General features: G+C 49.4%; 1 protein-coding gene across 1 annotated transcript; it reads left to right on the top strand.

Annotated features, from left to right (window-relative positions):
• Window positions 1–19,651: 19,651 nt before the first annotated feature.
• On the top strand, window positions 19,652–20,667 carry LOC127340865 (uncharacterized). Its single transcript, XM_051366619.2, has one exon. The coding sequence runs from the start codon at window positions 19,846–19,848 to the stop codon at window positions 20,446–20,448; it is 603 nt and encodes a 200-aa protein (XP_051222579.1). The 5' UTR covers window positions 19,652–19,845; the 3' UTR covers window positions 20,449–20,667.
• The last annotated feature ends 418 nt before the right edge of the window (window positions 20,668–21,085 follow it).

Raw genomic sequence — 21,085 nt, 5'->3', positions numbered from 1 at the left:
GCGCCGGAATTTATTCCCACGAGACGATCTTCTGCAACTCGCGGGTGATGACTGCAAGGATCTCATCTCCGCCTCCACTTAAAATATGCCATAATTTGAACATCAAAAGGAGCCGCACTTGTGACGTGCGCAAGCTTATTGGTAAGATGGACGTTCTGCCGGAGCTGGTGACTGATCTACAAGCATCTTCAGCCCGAGGCGCAGCTGCAATGGCCTTGACCATGTGCCTAGCACATACTCCGGGTCTTGATCTTGATGAAGTGACCACGGGCGTTCCTCCGGATGCGGACGTCGGCGAGCTGCTGGATGCAGTGAGCGGCTACGACACCCGCATCGCGCGCAGGATCCGGCACGAGGAATTCTACGACAAGGTCGTCCTCGCTGCTGACGAGGCCTTAGAAGCGGAACTTTTGAAGGATCTCGACGCCCAGGCGCGACCTGCGGAATCCGGAGCCGAGTTTACCTGGACCAGCTCCAAGGATGCGCCCCAAGAAGAACCCAAGACCAGCACTGCTGCTTCCGAAGAAAAGGAAAGTGAAGAAGACGTATCTTCTCCGGCCGAAGGCGCCAAGGAACAAGATCCAGAGGGCAAAACTTCTCCGGCTAAGGGGGAGTGAGAACTTTTATTCCTGCGGGAAAAGCAATGCATCATTTTGGCCCCAGCGAGGGTTTTGTAATAAGACTTTAAATTCTTAAGTAGCTAGGAACGAAACAATTATGCATGGGGCGGAAACACTTATCCTGCTATCCGTTAAATATTATGTGCATGTTTCGTTTTATGTCGGAAAGCAAGTGCTGACTTCGTTATTTTCCGGCTTGCTCGTTTGACCTTCCACGAGCCGGAAAACCTTAGCCGGAAACGCTCGCCAGCGGCAGCGAAGCCCAATGGCGGTCCGTCCATAACCGTGGAAACAAGCCCCCGGGCATAGGTGCCGGAAATCGCTACTAGGAATCCACGAGTTCGCAACGAGATAACAACTTTATCGAGAAAACTTAAGCTTACGTCCTAAAGGACGATTTTGAAAATCACAACCTTCATACACGCCTCGGCGGAAAACATCCAGCTCGGCGGTTAGAGTTCGAAAAAACCTACACAAGCTAACAGGACCACGTAACGGAGGTAAAAGACTCAAAAGAGTGACCCACAAGCTTTATTTCATTGATCATGTATAACTATTACGAGTTTAGAACTCGGAAAATATATGCTAAGTGTAGAAAGGACGTAGGCTGTGCGATATTCCAAGGGCGATCTGTTTCATCGTAGATGTCATCCGGATCCTCACGCTTGCGTTTCCGGTGCCAATTAGCAGGTCTATCCCTTAACTCGCGGAAATCGACAAGGTAGTACGACCCGTTATGAAGCACTTTGCTAACGACGAAGGGTCCTTCCCATGGAGATTGCAGCTTATGGTCTTTCACCTGTCGAAGGCGGAGGACCAGGTCTCCTGCCATAAAGGAGCGTTTCGAACTCGGCGACCGTGATAACGTCGGAGCTTTTGTGATAGATGGCGGATCTCTCGATCTGCTAAGTTCGAGCTTCCTCGATCAGGTCCACGAGATAGCTGTCTTGCCTCGTCGGCTGTTTCTTCATTGTAGGCGGAAACTCGCGGTGAATCGTGGATGATGTCGGAGGGAAGTACGGCTTCGGATCCGTATACCAGGAAAAAAGGGGTAAACCCTGTTGATCTGTTAGGGGTAGTTCGTAAACTCCACAGAACAGCCTCCAACTCGTCAGCCCAAGCTCACGGCTGCTCGTCGCAGCGGTCCTTCAAGGCGTGGTTTAATTCACGATAATATTAGGCCGTTAGCCCTTTCAACTGACCATTGAATTTGTGGATGAGCCACGGATGCGAGGTCCGATCGTATCCCCATTGTCTCACAATAATCCCTCAATTCTCCTTGAGCAAAGTTCGTGCCATTATACGTGATTATGCTGTGCGGGATGCCGAATCTCATCACGAGGCTGCAGACGAATTTTAGTGCCGTAGCACCGTCGGCTTTTCTCACGGCTTAGCCTCGATCCATTTCTTGAACTTGTCAACAGCGACCGGGAGGTACTCAAAACCGCCGAGGAGATGATTTTTTTAACTTACCAACCATATCAAGCCCCCAGACCGCAAATGGCCAGGTGATAGGTATGGTCTTCAGCTCTTGGGCTGGAGCGTTTGGTTGAGTAGCGTAGTACTGACAACCTCGGCAGGTCTTGACTATTTTATCGGCGTCTTCTTTAGGCGTAAGCCAATAGAAACCTAACCGAAAAGCTTTTGCAACGAGTGATCTGGGAGCGGCGTGATGCCCGCGAGTCCCTGCGTGGATCTCTCTGAGGATGTCAATGCCATCTTGATTGGAGACGCATTTAAGAAATACCCCTGCTGCACTTCGTTTGTAGAGCTGTCCATCAACTATTGTGTAGGTTCGTGCTCGCTTTGACGATGCGTCGCGCGAGGACCTCGTCCTCTCGGCAACTTCTGATCGATGAGGTAGTCCGGAAAGGCTGGGTCCAGGCCGGAATGATAGCCATCACTTCCCTAGCCGGAGACACTGCCCGGCTCTGGGTTTTCCGGGTTAGCGCCCTTAGCGAGGGTATCCGGAGATGCTCAGGAAAATGCCGGGCGGAATTGGTTTCTGCCGGATCCGAGCTTGGATAGCATGTCTGCCGCTGTGTTATCGTCTCTCGACGTACTTGACTTCGTATCCGAGGAAGCTCTTGGCAATCTCGTCAACTTCGTCTCTGTAGGCCGCCATGACGGAATTTCGGCGTTCCGGGTTCCGGCTACTTGTTGTGCCACCAGGTCGGAATCTCCACAAAGCATATGATGTGCTTGATCCCTATTTCCTTAGCGATGCGCAGACCGTGTAGTAGAGCCTCATATTCCGCCATGTTGTTGGTAGCTTCGAAGTGGATCTGCAGAACATACGCAATTCTTCTCCGGTAGGGGATTTCGGGGTGACTCCGGCTCCACGAGCCTTGATGCTGCTTGGATCCGTCGAAGTGCATGACCCATGTTTCGGTTCCGGCTCCGGACTTGCATCCGGAGCTTCTGTCCAATCTGCAACGAAATCTGCCGTAACCTGAGATTTTACCGCAGTCCTTGGCTTGTAAGCGATGTCGAAGGCGGATAATTCGATGCCCCATTTAGCCGTACGTCCTGTTGCGTCGGCGTTGTTGAGAATTGTTGACAGCGGAGCCTTGCTCACGGCTATTCTTGGATGCTCTTGGAAGTAATGCCTCGGCTTCCGGCTGCCTAGGAACACGCCATAAGCTAACTTCCGAAAGTGAGGATATCTCTGTTTTGATTCCGTCGGCACCTCGCTAATGTAGTAGACAGGTCTGCGGACGTCATATTCATGACCTTCTTCCTTTCGCTCCACCACGATGACGAGGCCGATGACCTTGTTGGTAGCTGCCAGTGTAAAGGAGCATTGGCTCGACTCTGCTGGGGGCTGCCAAGATAGGAGGGAGGTAAGTATTTCCTTCAACCCTCGAAGAGCTGCATTGGCTGCATCATCCCGGACAAACTTGTCTGCTTTCTTGGCTTAGCTTGTACGAGAGGTAGTGCCTTCTCGCCAAGACGGCTAACAAACCTGCGATTGCCGCAACACAACCGGTTAGTCGTTGCACATCTTTGAGACAAGTTGGCCTTTTGATGCACGGGATTGCCTTGATCTTTTCCGGGTTAACCTCAATGCCTGCGCGAGAGACTATGAAGCCGAGGAGTTTTCCGGTGGCACGCCAAAGACGCACTTTAGCGGATTCAACATCATCTTGTACCTGCGGAGGTTGTCGAAGGTTTACGTGAGATCGCTGATCAAGTCGGATCCTTTCCGGGTCATGACCGCGATGTCGTCGACGTAAGCGTGCACGTTCCGGCCAATTTGGTCCTTCAGGCACCGCTGCATCGTACGTTGATAAGTAGCACCTGCGTTTTTCAAACCAAAAGGCATAGTAACATAGCAGTAAGTACCAAAGGGGGTAATGAATGAAGTCGCCTTTTGGTCGGATTCCTTCATCCGGATCTGATGATACCCGGAATACGCATCAAGAAAACACGAAGTTCCGCCCCCGCCGTCGAATCAATGACTTGGTCAATGCGCGGCAAGGGGAACGGATCCTTCGGGCAATGTTTGTTCAAGCCAGAGTAATCGATGCACATTCTTAGTATTTCAGTGTTCTTTTTGGGTACAAGGACGGGATTCGCGACCCAATCGGTATGGATAACTTCTATTACAAAACCTGCTTCTAGTAACTTTGCTAGTTCCATTCCTATGGCGCGGCGCTTCTTATCTCCAAAGCGTCGCATAGCTTGCTTCACTGGTTTGGCCCCCGGATTTATGTTGAGGTAGTGCTCGGCGAGTTCCCTAGGTACTCCGGACATGTCAGAAGGTTGCCATGCGAAGATATCCATGTTAGCGCGGAGGAACTCGACGAGCGCGCTTTCCTATTTGGGGTCCATGTTGGCTCCGATCGAAACCTGCTTGGAAGAGTCACTGGGATGAGGTCATGCTTCTTGGTTTCGTCGAAGGCTTGAAGGAGGTTTTACTGCTCGGAGATTTGCTTCTTGGTGGTCTGCATGTCGGTCGGATCCACCGCGGCTCTATAGCCTTTCGGCTCTTCTCCGGATATCACGTACTCTGCGAAGGCGGCTTCGCCTAACTCGCACTCATGAGCCTTTTGTAGTCTCCGGATACGGTAATCATACCTTTAGGACCCGGAATCTTGAGCTTGTTGTAGATGTAGCACGCTCTTGCGTGGAACTTGTGGTAGGTGGGCCTGCCGAAGATGACGTGGTAGGAGCTCTTGAAGGGCACAACTTCAAACGTGATCTTCTCTTCGCGGAAATTATGAACATCGCCAAAAGCCACGGGAAGTGTGATGTTGCCGAGGGAGTTTGCCTTCTTACCCGGAACCACGCCATGAAACTCGGTGGTCTTGTGTTTGAGCTGTTCCTTGGTGAGGTTCATCCGCTCTAGAGTCTCCGGGTACATGATGTTCGGGCTAGCTCCACCATCCATGAGGCACTTGGAGAAGTCATACCCATCGATGCGGGGACTTACAACCAAGGCGTAGCATTCCTTCGGCACAATTGCGGGATGATCCTTCCGATCAAATGTGCACGGGATTTCCGACCACGACGTCTTGCGGCACGGCCCGGAACTATGGCGTTCGGGATCCGGGTAGCTGACTTGGAGGCGCGTCGTTGGGGTTCCGAGGAAAGTGTGGTAAGCCCCCACGCTCTTTTTGTCGAATGGGTTGGATTTTCCTGCGGATCCTGCCTTGGGATCCGGCGAGTTATCATCCTCATCCATCGCCTCGGAACTATCGTCCTCCTTGTCCTTGTTCTTGCCCTTGCCACCTTTTCCGCGAGGGCGGTGCTTCCGGGCGCGCTTGTATCCGGCCTCCGGGTCGTTCTTTAGATCATTGACCCACTTGCGGTTGCGGTTGGTATGAGTGGACTTCCACGTAACCGGATCCGGATGGGCCGGGCAGGGCATGTCTCTGTACTCCTCATAGGTTTGCGGTGCGCGGGATCCGGCGGCGGTGACCTCGGAGGTATGTCTGCGACCCCTGCCGGCTCCGCCTCCGCGTCCGCGTCCTCTTCCGCCTCCTGGACCTCCGCGTTGAAACGCCATGGCGACCATCTCGGATCCGCCACTCTTGGTCATCGGGGTTCTTGCGTTTATGGCTGCTGCTGCCGCCGTTGTCACGGTTCTTCTTTTGTTGGTGCGGGGGATTCTTGTGGGCTGCGAGATCACCGCTGCGTCGTCGTCGGCGGCAGTGTGATCGCTAGCGATGGTGATCATGTCATCCAACGTCAGTTGATTTGCATTGACCATGCAGGTTAGCTTGTGTCGCAGCAATCCTCCTCGCTGCAAGCCCCCAATGAAGGCGTGCATTGCCGTGCGGTTGTCAACGTTCTCGCACTCGTTTCTGCATGCCAACCATCGGGTCAGGAACTTCCTTGATGTTTCGCCCGTCTTACGGATGCAAGCTTTCGTGGGTCGCTTGTTGTGGCAGGTCTCTTGTAGGTGCCCCTGAAGTGTTTCTCAAAAGCGTTCTTCGAGTCGAACCAGCAAAAGATGGAGTTCTTCTCGAGGTCACCGAGCCGGATCCGGGCTGGTCCTACAAGGTACAAGCTGGAGCATGCGGCGGCGATGTTAGGGGTTCCTCCTGGCGAAGGTTACAGCATTGTAGTAATCCTCGATCCAGGTATCCGGCCTTTCGGTGCCATCATAGTGCTTCAGATTTCCGGGTAGCTTGAGGTTCATCCTTGGCTTTGGTTCCTCTCGAATCATCCTGCCAAAGCACTTCGGGCCAATGTAGTCGGTTCTGTACTCGTTAAGGCGGTCCCGCGCGTCGCGCGAGCCGTGGCGAGGAGACTTTGAGCGAGAGCGAGATCTCCGGCCATTGCCTCCGCCTCCACCTCCGCCGCCACCGCTAGGTGGTGGGGAGGGAGACCTGCGAGGTGGGCGGTCGACTTCTTGCTTCCGCCATCCGAATCTCCTCGGCCTTCCTGGTGCGACTCCGGCTCCTGTGGCTGTCTTCGCCTTGGCGCTGGCTGCCCTGGTCGTTCCGGCGAGGCTCGGGTCACGGCTCCGACGAGGCTGCGGGTCCCGGCTCCGACGAGGTTCTGGATCGCGGTTCCGGCGAGGCTCTGGACCGCGGTCTTCATTCCGACTCCTCCTGGGCTCGGGCTCATGAACATTGTTCTGATTCCGGCGAGGTTCCGGCGAGCGCTCCCTGTTTCTGTTTCTTGGCGGCACGTTGTCGCGGATAACAAGCGCACCATGCCCTACGGGCCTGGTGTTTCCGGCTGGACTACGGCGGCGAGGGGGTCGCGGGTAACCGTTGGGTGGAGGTGAGGGGTTGCGGTATTTGTCTCTTCCGGAGTACATCGCGTCCTTTCCCTTCCTTGGATCCGACGGAGGCGTCTGTGACGGAACGGGGATCGGATTTGGGTGCTCCCTGGCCCTTCTTCTGCGCTCCGACGATCCGGTGTGCGATTCATCGTCCTTCGCGCGGTAGATACACGCTTATCCGGATTGGATTCCAACTGCGCGAAGTATCTGCCTTGTTCTGTTCGCTGCATTGCTGAAGCGACAAGTGTGCGGAGATAGTTGATGTCAACTTCTTCGTCCTTCTTCTTCAGCAATTCCGCAGCTTTACGCATGTTGTCCTTTGGAGTTTCCAGCGGCCGGTGATCTCGGGCGTGTTGAAGGGTATTCTGCGAGGCGGAATTGCTTCTCTAACAATTCGATCGGCCTCCCTGCGCATAGGTCATCTTTACCTCCCACTCAGCCCTCATGCTCTTGACCTGCTCGAGTGTGGCAGCAATCTCGCGGTCCTGTCTCTCGAAGTTTTCCGTCCAGTGCATGATCTGCCCTTCCTATCCTTAACGCAGCTTCGGTATCGGCGAGCCTCTTGGCCGTGGCCAGCATTTCCTTTACGGCGGTCTCTAGGGCCTCCGGATCTGCGGCGTCGCCCGGGGTTAAAGGTGTGTTAAGAATCGCTTGCGCGGCCACCTCCTCTCGTCGACAAGATTTCCCCGAGGGAGAATCCCTTTGGGGTCGCACTCGAGACATTGGAGATCCTTGATGGGATGGTTGGGGGTCAGATTGGCTGACTTGGTCTCCGGATCCGGTTGTCCCAGCGCTGCTACCGTTGCGAGAACACTGCTTGGGCTGGGCGGAGTCGACTTCAGGCTGATCGCTGTATCCGTACTCCCTTATCTTGCGAACGAAGTCATCGGATTCCGTGGACGGGGTGTCGCCGGAAATTGGGCTCGGATTGCCCCAAATCGACACATCAACCGGAGCTTCGCTTTCTCCGACAAGCCGAGCCTGATCCGGATCTGCGCCGCTTTCCGTGCCTCTACCTGCTCGGGACCAGCTCCGTCTTCTTGAGGGGCGGTTCCGGTGGTATGGGCCAAGAAGTGTACGAAGTGGCACCTCTGCTTTTCTAACACCCGGGAAACCTGTGCGGATCGCACATTGGTCTTCCACCTTTGTTTCTGCTCGGGGCGGATTGGGTGGGCTTTGAAATTTCCAGATCCGAGGCGGAATCTTCCTTGGGAAGCTCCTGCATCTCAGATCGGATCTTCGCGACAGCGTCCAGCTCTGCGGCGGTCGCGTCTGCGTTACTTACCAGTGGGTTTCCGTCGGAATCGACGGTTTCCCCGATGAAGATGTGAATGCCGCCAATTGGGACGATGGAGAGCTTGACGGGGTTTGTCCTAGCCGGAATCCAGCACTCATCCGGAGGGACGATCGGCAGATTTCCGGCGTAAAGGACGCGCCCCACAGCGATGGTGTCGTCGTAGCTTCCCATGGCGGAACCCTCCCGGTTCCGGCCTCCGCACGCCCACGGGCCCCACGGTGGGCGCCAGCTGTCGTTGCCCTAATCGACGGTACCCGGAGGAGGGATCCTCACGAGGGGAGAAGAAGTAGGGGCCATAGGGCGGAGTGCTCTCGGGACGGTGGTACGCGAGTTACCCAGCTTCGGAACACCTGCACGATGACAGGGCCTACTGCTGCTTGTCTGGAATTATCTGGGCGCTTTCGCGTTGTTACAATGAGTTGTGGTTGTGCCTCTAGGGCTCCCGGGATCCGGCTTATAAAGGCGCACGGATCTAGGGTTTTACATGGAGAGTCCTAGCCGGATTACAGATAGCCTAGCTACGGTACAATATCTTGCCGTGCACGTCACGGATCCGCCTTCCATACACGTCGTACTGGATCCGGGTTCCTCATGGGCCTCCCTGGATCCGGGTCACTCCTAGGTCGGTACGGATCCGGCCTGCCGATCTGAGCTGGACTTCTTCCTTCATGATCAACAGCAACTGGGCCGCCCGATGGGCCACATGCCTCATCACCGTCTGTGGGCCACCCGGGCTTGCCGGATCTAGGCACTGTCGATGGTACACCCATGAAGTATACCCACAACAAGGTTCATTGTAGAGCTCGGTGTGGTTCCTAGTGCATTGGACCCATTAATCATTTACTGTGATAACATGGGTGCCATCGCCAATGCACAAGAGCCAAGGTCACACAAGAGGCTGAAGCATATCAAGCTGCGTTACCACTCGATTCGCGAATACATCGAAGATGGAGAAGTAAAGATTTGCAAAGTACACACTGATCTGAATGTAGCAGATCCGTTGACTAAAGCTCTCCCTAGGGCAAAGCATGACCAACACCAGAATGCCATGGGTGTTAGGTATATTACAATGTAATCTAGATTATTGACTCTAGTGCAAGTGGGAGACTGAAGGAGATATGCCCTAGAGGCAATAATAAAGTGGTTATTATTTATATCTTTATGTTTATGATAAATGTTTATATATCATGCTAGAATTGTATTAACCGAAACATTAGTACATGTGTGATATGTAGACAAACAAGAAGTCCCTAGTATGCCTCTTAAACTAGCTTGTTGATTAATGGATGATTAGTTTCATAATCATGAACATTGGATGTTATTAATAACAAGGTTATGTCATTGTATGAATGATATAATGGACACACCCAATTAAGCGTAGCATAAGATCTCGTCATTAAGTTATTTGCTATAAGCTTTCGATACATAGTTACCTAGTCCTTATGACCATGAGATCATGTAAATCACTTATACCGGAAAGGTACTTTGATTACACCAAACACCACTGCGTAAATGGGTGGCTATAAAGGTGGGATTAAGTATCCGGAAAGTATGAGTTGAGGCATATGGATCAACAGTGGGATTTGTCCATCCCGATGACGGATAGATATACTCTGGGCCCTCTCGGTGGAATGTCGTCTAATGTCTTGCAAGCATATGAATGAGTTCATAAGAGACCACATACCACGGTACGAGTAAAGAGTACTTGTCAGGAGACGAGGTTGAACAAGGTATAGAGTGATACCGAAGATCAAACCTCGGACAAGTAAAATATCGCGAGACAAAGGGAATTGGTATTATATGTGAATGGTTCATTCGATCACTAAAGTCATCGTTAAATATGTGGGAGCCATTATGGATCTCCAGATCCCGCTATTGGTTATTGGTCAGAGTGAGTACTCAACCATGTCCGCATAGTTCACGAACCGTAGGGTGACACACTTAAAGTTGGATGTTGAAATGGTAGTACTTGAATATGGAATGGAGTTCGAATATTTGTTCGGAGTCCCGGATGAGATCCCGGACATCACGAGGAGTTCCGGAATGGTCCGGAGAATAAGATTCATATATAGGATGTCATTTTATGTGAATTAAAATGTCGCGGAAGGTTCTATGGAAGGTTCTAGAAGGTTCTAGAAAAGTCCGGAAGAAACCACCAAGGAAGGTGGAGTCCACATGGGACTCCACCTCCATGGCCGGCCAACCCTAGTGGGGGAGGAGTCCCAAGTGGACTCCCCCTTAGGGGGCCGGCCACCCCCCCACATGGGAGGTGGAAACCCCACCTTTGGTGGGAGTCCTAGTTGGGCTAGGTTTCCCCCTCTTATGGAAGGTTTTTGGTTCGGGTCTTATTCGAAGACTTGGACACCAACACTTGGGGATCCACCTATATAATGAGGGGCCAAGGGAGGGGGCCGGCCACCCTAAGACCACAAGCTGGCCGCCCCCCTTGAAGTGGCCGGCCACCCCTCCCAAACCCTAGCCGCCCCCCTCTCCTCCATATCTCCCGCGTAGCTTAGCGAAGCTCCGCCGGACTTCTCCACCGTCACCGACACCACGCCGTCGTGCTGTCGGATTCAAGAGGAGCTACTACTTCCGCTGCCCGCTGGAACGGGAGGTGGACGTCGTCTTCATCAACAACCAAACGTGTGACCGAGTACGGAGGTGCTGCCCGTTCGTGGCGCCGGAACCGATCGTGATCAAGATCTTCTACGCGCTTTTGCAAGCGGCAAGTGATCGTCTACCGCAGCAACAAGAGCCTCATCTTGTAGGCTTTGGAATCTCTTCAAGGGTGAGACTCGATACCCCCTCGTTGCTACCATCTTCTAGATTGCATCTTGGCTTGGATTGCGTGTTCGCGGTAGGAAAATTTTTGTTTTCTATGCAACGTTATCCTACATCCTATGCATAGGAATCTTGTAAATAAACAAGTTCATGAAGAGCAAAGTAACAAGCATAGGAAGATAAAACCAGTGTAACTTCAAAAATTTCAGCATATAGAGAGGTGTTTTAGTAACATGAAAATTTCTACAACCATATTTTCCTCTCTCATAATAACTTTCAGAGGCATCATGAACAAACTCAACAATATAAGTATCACATAAAGCATTCCTATTCACATGCATAAAAGTATCATTACTCTCCACATAAGCATAATCAATTTTATTAGTTGTAGTGGAAGCAAATTCAACAAAGTAGTTATCATTATTATTCTCATCATCAAATATAGGAGGCATATTGTAATCATAATTAAACTTATCCTCCATAGTAGGCGGCACCAAAAGACCACTATCATTATAATCATCATATATGGGAGGCATATCATAATCAACATAAACTTTCTCCTCAATACCCGGAGGACTAAAGAGATCATTTTCATCAAAACCGACCTCCCCAAGCTTAAATTCTTCCATAGCATTAGCAACAATAGTGTTCAAAGCATTCATACTGATAACATTCCCATTAGCATGCATAAGTTCCATGGGTTTTTTAATTTTCTCTTCAAACACATCATGTCCTAATTCAAGATAAAGTTTATAAAGATCTCTCATTTTGTTGTTGTCTTCCATTAAGCCTTACTAGTGTAAAACAAGAAACAAAAAGATGCAATTGCAGGATCTAAAGGAAATAGCTTCGAGCACACACACAATGGCAACAGAAAAGTACTCAGTTACCTGGGACCGGAGTATGAGTGTCTTTTACCTTTCCTCCCCGACAACGGCGCCAGAAAAGTGCTTGATGTCTACGAGTGCTTCTATTCTTGTAGACAGTGTTGGGCCTCCAAGAGCAGAGGTTTGTAGAACAGCAGCAAGTTTCCCTTAAGTGGATCACCCAAGGTTTATCGAACTCAGGGAGGAAGAGGTCAAAGATATCCCTCTCAAGCAACCCTGCAATTAAGATACAAGAAGTCTCTTGTGTCCCCAACACACCTAATACACTTGTCAGATGTATAGGTGCACTAGTTCGGCGAAGAGATAGTGAAATACAAGTGGTATGAATGAATATGAGCAGTAGTAACGGCGCCAGAAAATAGCTTGTCAGCGTGCGGTGATGGTAGTAATATTGCAGAAGTAAAGATGCGGTAAAACGATAAACAAGCGATGATTGCAGTATTTGGAAACAAGGCCTAGGGATCATACTTTCACTAGTGGACACTCTCAACATTGATCACATAAATAAATAAGTTCTCTTCCTTTGTGCTACATATACTCTTGTTTGATAATGAACACCATTCGTTGTGTAGGGCTACAAGAGCTCCCTCAAGCCGGAGTTAACAAGCGCCACAACATTCGGCATTCATATTTAAGTAACCTTTAGAGCATAATAGATCTTTGCAATTTAAACCGAGTACTAACATAGCATACACACTGTCACCTTTACACTATGAAGGGGAATAAATCACATCAATACTATCATAGTAATAATTAACTCCATAACCTACAAGAGATTATGATCATAACCTACGCCAAGTACTACACGATGCACACACTATCACCATTACACCGTGAAGGAGGAATAGAATACTTTAATAACATCACAAGAGTAGCACATAGACTAATAGTGATACAATGCTCATCATATGGATCTCAATTATGCAAGGCAATTCATGAGATCATTGTATTGGGGTACATGAGAGAGAGATTAACCACATAGCTACCGGTAGAGCCCTCAGCCTCGATGGAGAACTACTCCCTCCTCATGGGAGACAGCAGCGTTGATGAAGATGGCGGTGGTGTCGATGGAGATGGCGGTGATGTCGATGGAGAAGCCTTCCGGGGGCACTTCCCCGTCCCGGCGGCGTGCCGGAACAGAGACTCCTGTCCCCCAGATCTTGGCTTCGTGATGGCGGCGGCTCTGGAAGGTTTCTCGTACCGTGGCTTTTTTCGTATCGAAGATTTAGGTCAGGGACCTTTATATAGGCGAAGAGGCGGAGTCGGAGGGCTGACGAGGCGGTGACACAATAGGGGGGCGCGGCCCAGGCCCTGGCCGCGCCACCCTATCATCTGGTGGCCCTGTGGCCCCCCTCTGCTGGCTCTCGGGTGTTCTGGAAGCTTCGTGAAAAAATAGGATGCTGGGCATTGATTTCGTCCGATTCCGAGAATATTTCCTTACTAGGATTTCTGAAACCAAAAACAGCAGAAAACAGGAACTGGCACTTCGGCATCTCGTCAATAGGTTAGTTCCGGAAAATGCATCAAAACGATGTAAAGTGTGAACAAAACATGTAGGTAATGTCATAAAACTAGCATGGAACATAAGAAATTATAGATACGATTTGAGACGTATCACTCCTCCACCACACTCCCATCTTCCTTCTTCAATTTTGTAATTCGGTTTCTATTCTTCCTCTCCGATGCCACCGTATGGAAATACTTCGTGTTTCGATCACCCCCTTTCATCCAATCCACATGAGCTCGTTGCCTCCAATAAATTTCTTTTTGGCCTTCTAACCGTTGTAGTTTAAAACGGAGTAGCCCCTCCCGGCGCACCCGTTCAGTACCAATCCCTTTCCTCCTCCATAACTCAATTATTTCTTTATCTTACTGATTCTGTGATCTAGGTCGCCAAGTACATTTTTGCTCCAATCCTGCAAGTCACCAAGAACACCCTTCAGTGCACCCGCCACAAATTTGTTGGGTATGTCAGTTGCCATCGACCATGCATTCTCCACCACCGCAGCACACCCTTCCTCTTCTAGCCATTTAGCCTCAAACCGAGGCATTAGCCCCCTAGGTGGTTTGCGCCTAGCTCTGACTGCACCATGTGTGTCTATAATGATGGGTCGATGGTCAAAATGGTGCGGACCGCTGTTAACAACTTTGAAAGCTGGGAACCTGTCCCTCCAAGACTGTGACGCCACCGCCCTATCCAAGCGGGATGTACTTATTAGCGTCATGGCTATGGTTTCTCCGTGTGAACGCATCCCCAACAAAACCCAGGCCATCAAGCTCACAATACTCCAAAGCCTCCTTAAACATATCCATAAAGCATTGAGCTCTCGGCACTCGCCCCTCTTTCTCCCATGAGTTCAAAATTTCATTGAAATCCCCGACATATAGCCAAGGTTTTTTGCTTTGGTGTTTTAGAGTACATAGCAGATGCCATGTTTTTTTCCTTTTCATCCATTTTGGGTTCTCCATAAATACCCGTGAACCGCCACACAAAATCCTCCTCCTCTGTGATCTCCGTATCAAGATGATATTTTGACTTGAAGCCACTAAACCTCACATTGATCCCATTTTTCCAAAACATAGCCAAACCGCCACTTTGCCCGTCAGCACATTAAGCTTCCACCTAAGCCACTCAACCTTCGCCTCCACCAACTTAGTCTCGCACACAAATAACACATCAGGTTCCTCCTTCTTCTGGATATTCAGAAGACCATTCATGGCAGGGCCATTCCCCAACCCCCTGCCGTTGAAAGCTGCTATCTTCATTTGGACTTGTAGGGCTGTATAGACAGCCCCGCGTTAATAGTTGAGCCCTTTACCTCACTTGCCTCTACAACAACCTCGTCTAACTTTCCTTTCTTCGTTTGGACTGAATCCTCAACCTCCATATCATCGCTCCTTCTATTTTTTCTCGCTACTCCGGTTATTTACTTTGCTGCCTCCATCTTGCCCCCTCGGTATCCTCTTAAAAGTACCCACCTTTGTCTTACCCACATTCGTTGTTTTCTGTGCTATTATAGTGGCACTCTTCTTCTCTACAACAACACCCATCACCTTCTGCTCCTGCATATTCTCATCCCCAATCTCCTGCACGACCACATCCACCAGCATGTTGGTTTGTGAAGCTTGTGCATCGTCATTCTGATCTCCTTGCATACCCTCTTGCCTTCTCTCCAAAAACTCCAGCTCTCTCTGACACTTCATTGTGACTTCTCTCCCACTCCCATCCATGAGTTTGTTAATCTTTCAGTGAGAGCTCGTCAGATTTCCTCCAGCTTGGTGCGTCGCTTCCCGATTTATCACCACTCCCACTATAAAAACGGTTCCCTCCCCGCTTGTCATGTTGATCGCTCCACCCCACAAAACTTGCCTGCTTCTTAGGTGGCACCTATCTTAACCGTTTGCCATATTGTTGCTCCTCTCCTCTTTTCAATTTGATTGAGCAATCCCTATCCAGATGGTCCAACACTCCAGAAACAAAACAAAAGTCTGGGAGAAACTCACATTCAAACGGACACCAGACCACCTTACCCTGCTCATTGACTTGCACCATGGAACCTCTCATGAGTGGTTTAATACGTACTTTTATTCTGAGGTATTCCCCACAGCCAGCCCATCCTCTATGCTATCCACATGCAGGAACTCACAAATCTGATCTCCGATCAATTCCGCGGTGTTTCTATCCATCTTCCCCAGTGGCAGTCTAAACACGCATACCAAAATTGGGATGTGCGTGAAGGTGTATTCCTCAGTCAAATTCCCTGGTACAAATTCCTCCATGACTAGGAGATCCTTGTCAAAGACCCACGGACCTCCATCGACTGCCTTCCCTCCTCCCCCTCCTGCTTGAAAGTGAACATGAAGACATTCTCTCCAATTTCTCTGCAATCAACTCCATGCATCGGACACCAGACCGGCCCTAGAGCGTTGGAGATGGCTTCCGCGTGGGCCGGATTTACAGCTAGCAGCTTCCCTACCTTCCCTCCTCCCCTCTACCCAATCTTCACCGCTGAACGTTCCTGCTCTATCAATTTCAAACCTTTGAACAACCCTTCAACGTTCTCCATACTTGCAGATATGCTACCGTATCCAAAACCCTAGGTTGGTGTATTACGACCTCGTGCCCTAGACACACGAGGAACGCTTGTGTGGATGCGATTAGTTAGACGAGAGAAGAGACTAGGTGTCAAGGACACTAGGTCGAAGGTTTTCCACATGATCATACTGGTTACGGTGGTTGCCGGCACTCTGGTAACAATGGTGGCGAAGGCCCAAATCCTAGATGGAAACGATCGCCAAACAATCACCTCTGACAAATACGGAACACCTAACCGTCACGTGAGGGACGGACCTATTTTCTAAGAAAAAAAATTAAAACCACACTGTCAAGATGATTTACACTTACCATGTTAATAGACAACCTTCCCCGGGAGTGATGTTTGGCTGTGGAGTGGATATGCTCTCTTTATTTTTAAATAAATCTTTAATATATTTTGAAATATTTAAAAATTTCAAAGAAAAAAATCACATGTAAATCTTCACATGCTACACGCGCCAAAGTCTTTCCGTAAAAAATCGACTTTTCATTTGGGCTGTGTAAAAAGAAAAAATTGCTACCCAAAATAAGGCTTTTTGTAAGACATATTTATCTTTTTTACATCGACCATAAAAAAGTGTTAGAAAGCATATAGCTTGTCGAGATGTACATGCGAATTTTTTTTGTCGGTTTTTTATCAATTAGAAATATTTTCTTAGGTGCAGGCATCATATGCACGAGGGAGCCAAATTGAATTTCTAACCATTTTTATTTTATGTATAATCAATAAATCTCGTGGGTTCTCTAAAAAGACAACATTTCTGTGTGGGAAGCCTAAAATGAAGATATTTAGGAAGATCTGCTTGAAACATTATTGCATCGCCTTTTTTTTTGGCTTATGTTTTAAATAAAAGCAGTCCTCCCTGATTGCTATCACAAGCACGAGATAGGCAGAGATTGTGGGAATATATGGTTCCCATGCCAAATGCCAGGTCCTCATATTTTGAATGCCAATCTGGGTCGTCGCTTTCGCGCCTCTCCAATGCCAGGCCAAGTCTCCGCACCACAACTCCCAAATCCCTTTTCTAGAGCAACAACTCGTAAACCCTTTTTTGTATGCATTAACCTACATATACATCAATACAGTCGTCCTATAGCAGCAGAATAGAAAAAACAGTGTGCTAAAAGCCAACGCGTATATCATACTCAATGGGAGCTTGGATTGACATTTTCAATACGGCTTGGAACTGGAACAACCGCTACGGTCAGATTAACATTTTCAATAAGCCAACTCTAACTGTACTCCATGGTCGAACGTCAGGTTAACTTACAAGATCAGCTAGCGAGGAACACGCAGGAAGCCTGCTGATCGATCGATCAGACACGTTCTGTCCCATGAGATTGCTGATCGAGAGATGCTCACATCTGCAGGTTGACAGGTTGAGTTTACATGATCCTTGGTTGCTTTATTTATAAAGCGGAGCGAAAGTCTATTTCGAGGAGAAGTTTATATAATCCTTTCCACATGTACAAGCACAAAGCGTTCTTCTCATGCTCTTAATTCGCCTGTGACCCGATAATATTGTTGTCGATTATAATAATATTGTTGCCGAATCAATAAAGCTCACGGTTCCTTTAAAAAAATGTGCCGATACGTCTCCCCTGCAGTCCAAACATCAAAAACTTTTGATGTATTAATGGTTTCCAACTCAGCACCGACTAGCAAACAAAACTGATCAGGATTATAATGAGCCTGCACATACTCACGGGGCCCAGATGTGCATTTTCAAATAAATTTAGGAGCCTTAATACATACATTTTGAAAGAAATTTAGGAGAGACTTAAATCTAAGTTTTGTGTAACTGTAAAAAGCTGGGTTCAGGCAGAACCGACCGAGTGTCAGAATTTTGGCCTAGTATAGGCCAAACCTATTTGACCTAGTATATAATTTCTGAAAATTTCAAAGATCCAATTAACCCATTCACGTATAATAAGAGGTGGGACAAAAGTTTAATCTCACATTGCTAATTTAGAGAAAATTAGACCTCCTTGTAAGGAGGCTGGTCTAGTTTTTTTTTTAGAAACGTAGTACAAACGCAGATGCTCACATACACGCGCATGCACTCACCCCTATGAACAGGGGCGGAGCTGGAGAGAATACTTCCCTGATGCATGGCCAAGCTTGGAGCTTTTGCTAGTTAAATTTTTGCCTCCCTGATGCACATTTTTTCACCTAACCTGATGCACTGTCTCTCATTGAGCTCATATGTAGTAGAAATTTTTTCTTTTACCCTGATGCATGTGCATCAGGGTTGGGCCAAGCAGATCCGCCCCTGCCTATGAACGCACACACGCACACCCTACCCCTATGAGAACCTCCGGAAGACTGAGCCAGCGGACTCGATCTTGAAATTGACGAAGTCACCATAAGCGTCTCGCTGTCGATGGGAACGTCGCCTCCCACTGAATGAATATGTCGTATTTATGAGACACACATGTGTCAAACCCGGGGTTTGAACTCTGGTGGGTTGGGGGTACACGGCTCCTCCTCCTCCTCCTCCACTGCCCGTCATAGGCCTTCGAAATCACGTCTCTTATGGGCGGCAATAATTTTTTTTGGGGAACGCTTTTGCGTAAGTACTGATTTCATCACGAACGCGGACAATTTCTTCCCCGATATCAACAACCTTTATGATGGCATGGGCGACAACACCAATGAGTCTTCTTCCATTGTCTCATATGTCATCTTATTTCTTCTAGTAAGATCATGCTCCAATTTTTCATGCTTGGAGTTGTTTTGATAATACTATATCTTAGATGTCATGTCTAGTTTATTTCGTATGCTTCTAGTCATGTTTTATCTACTATATTTCTTAGTTAAATTGTGCGAAAAATGTTTATATTTCCATTACGTGGCATAATAGAGAAATGCTAAGGCTGTTTGCATTGCCGAATGAAAACAAGAATGCAGTGTTATTTGAATCCGTGATTGCTACCACGATCGAGCACAAAGGTAGGCAGAGATTGTGGGAACATATATGGTCGCAAACCAGATGCCAGGTCCTCAGAGGTTCGGTACGTTGAATTGATTTCGCGCCGCTCGGATGCCAGGCCAAGTCTCCACAGCCCCTAACCTTGTATCTGTATTCTATGAATATACATTCACTTTTCCTAGAGCAACAGGAATTGAAAACACAATGCGCTAAAGCCAAATCAATTCTTTATTGACATTTCCAAATGGGTTGTGAGCTGAAACAACCACCACGGCGCAGTTTACGTCAGAGATCACATCATCCCGGCCCTGGAATTGCTGCGATCGATGCTCACATTTTGCCAAATATGCAGATTGACAATTTAATTGGCTCAGTTAGCTTGCTGTTCTCAATCCTCTTCGGCACTTAATCGATATGCCTTGTCTCGGTACATCTCCCTTGTCTTGTCGCAATCGAAAACTAAAACTTCCCGTTTGAAGTGTTCATGGTGTCCAACTCATCAGCACTGACTAGCTAGCATTAGCAAAGAGGTCGTTGGTGCCGGACTCGACTTGTTAAACCTGCGTCCGTCGTCTCCGTCCGTCCGTCCACATACTCTAAGCGGCGCAGCCTGCAAAATACAGTGACGTCTCACCAAGATCGTGTCTCAAATCGCATTATTCCCCTACTTGTTTTTGCGTTTTGTTCTGTCCATGATGCTGCTCAGCTCAGCTGTCTCGCTGCCACATTGCCGTTTCATCAACCGTGATTTGCTGGTTCATTAATCAATCGATTAATTAATCAAGCTAGCTGTGGAGCTAGCTGCTAACCCCTGCAACACACTAATCATTTGCTTGTCATTTTCCATGCATCACCAACCATTAACCAGCTCCTCCACCTGCATCCCCATATACCCACACCATCTCCATTGATCGCCCACACTTCCTCTCTCTCTCTCTCACACCACCTGATCCGCAGATCCACCCCTCTCACGCCCTCTCTCCCCAGTGTACCATGGGGAACAACCCGTCGTGCATACCGCTGCCACCCTCGCCCGGCTCGTCGTCGGCGTCGTCAAGCAGCACCAGCTGCAAGGTGATCCACGCCGACGGGAGGGTGACGCGGCTGCCGCGCCCCGTGCGCGCGTCGGAGCTCATGCTGGACCACCCGGGCAAGTTCGTGTGCGACGCCTGCCGCCTCGCCGTCGGCTGCCGCGTGCCAGGCGTCGCTGCCGACGAGCTCCTCCAGCCGCGCCGCTCTTACTTCCTGCTCCCCATCGACATGCTATACTCCGTGCTCACCGACGAGGAGATGGCCGCGCTCTCCGCCGCATCCCACGGCGCCTTGGCCGCGGCGTCCTCGGCCTGGAAGAGGATCGTCACCAGCGCCACCGCCGCGAGACGACGGGGCGGACACGGGCAGAGTAACGGTGCCGGCAGCGACGGCAGCGCTGCCAGCAGGGTCTTTCCGGTCGTCGGCCTGCTGCAGCTCCAGGGCGATCACGGCGGCAGCGGTGCTCCAGCCTCCGGCGTCAAGTCGAGCGGCGCCGGCGCCCCCGGGCTGAGGCGGCACCGGTCGTGGAAGCCGGTGCTGGACACCATCGACGAGGCGCCGTGAAGCGGCGGCCCGATCGCTTGGTGCTGTTCTTAGTGTTAGGCAGCTAGTTTGAGCTGGCGCGGGAGTGTACATGAGTTAGCTTCTAGCTTCTTCTTTTTTCTCATTTTTTTCCCTTTCTGTAAAGTTCACTATTCTTTTGGCCTGTTGTCCAATTGAGGAAAAAATATATCATAATCCACAAGTATAGAGTAAGGAATATCCTGGGGACAATTGTTTATATGCAAGCATTCTTATATGCAATATATATACGATCAATAACAAATGTGAAGATGATATCATATTTGCCCATATTATTTTTCTGGTGTGCCCATGATTGATAGCCAGACGGCACACAGGTTGTGGGGAGCTAGCTGTGTGCTAGCCTACTTTGCAGGATATCTTTGTGCACTGGACCTCAGCTGTACATGCTGCTACTTGCCGATGAAAAGAACAAAATCAAGCAAGCCCCAACTGGCCCCTACCTTATTCTAGTCCATGTTGCTTGAAGCCAAGCAATGAGATACTCCAAAAAAGATAATGTTCCAATGCATCCTCATCCACGCTGTACTTAATCAAGCTTTTGCGACCAGATTAGATTAATCAGGAAGTCCATTGATGTGATCAAATTCCAGATGTGCACTATCAGTTTGTTTAGCAT

The sequence above is a fragment of the Lolium perenne genome, chromosome 3, assembly GCF_019359855.2.
Source record: "Lolium perenne isolate Kyuss_39 chromosome 3, Kyuss_2.0, whole genome shotgun sequence".
NCBI classification, from domain to species: Eukaryota; Viridiplantae; Streptophyta; class Magnoliopsida; order Poales; family Poaceae; genus Lolium; species Lolium perenne.
Note: the sequence above shows the minus strand (reverse complement) of the source record. Positions and strands in the feature narration are given on the sequence as shown.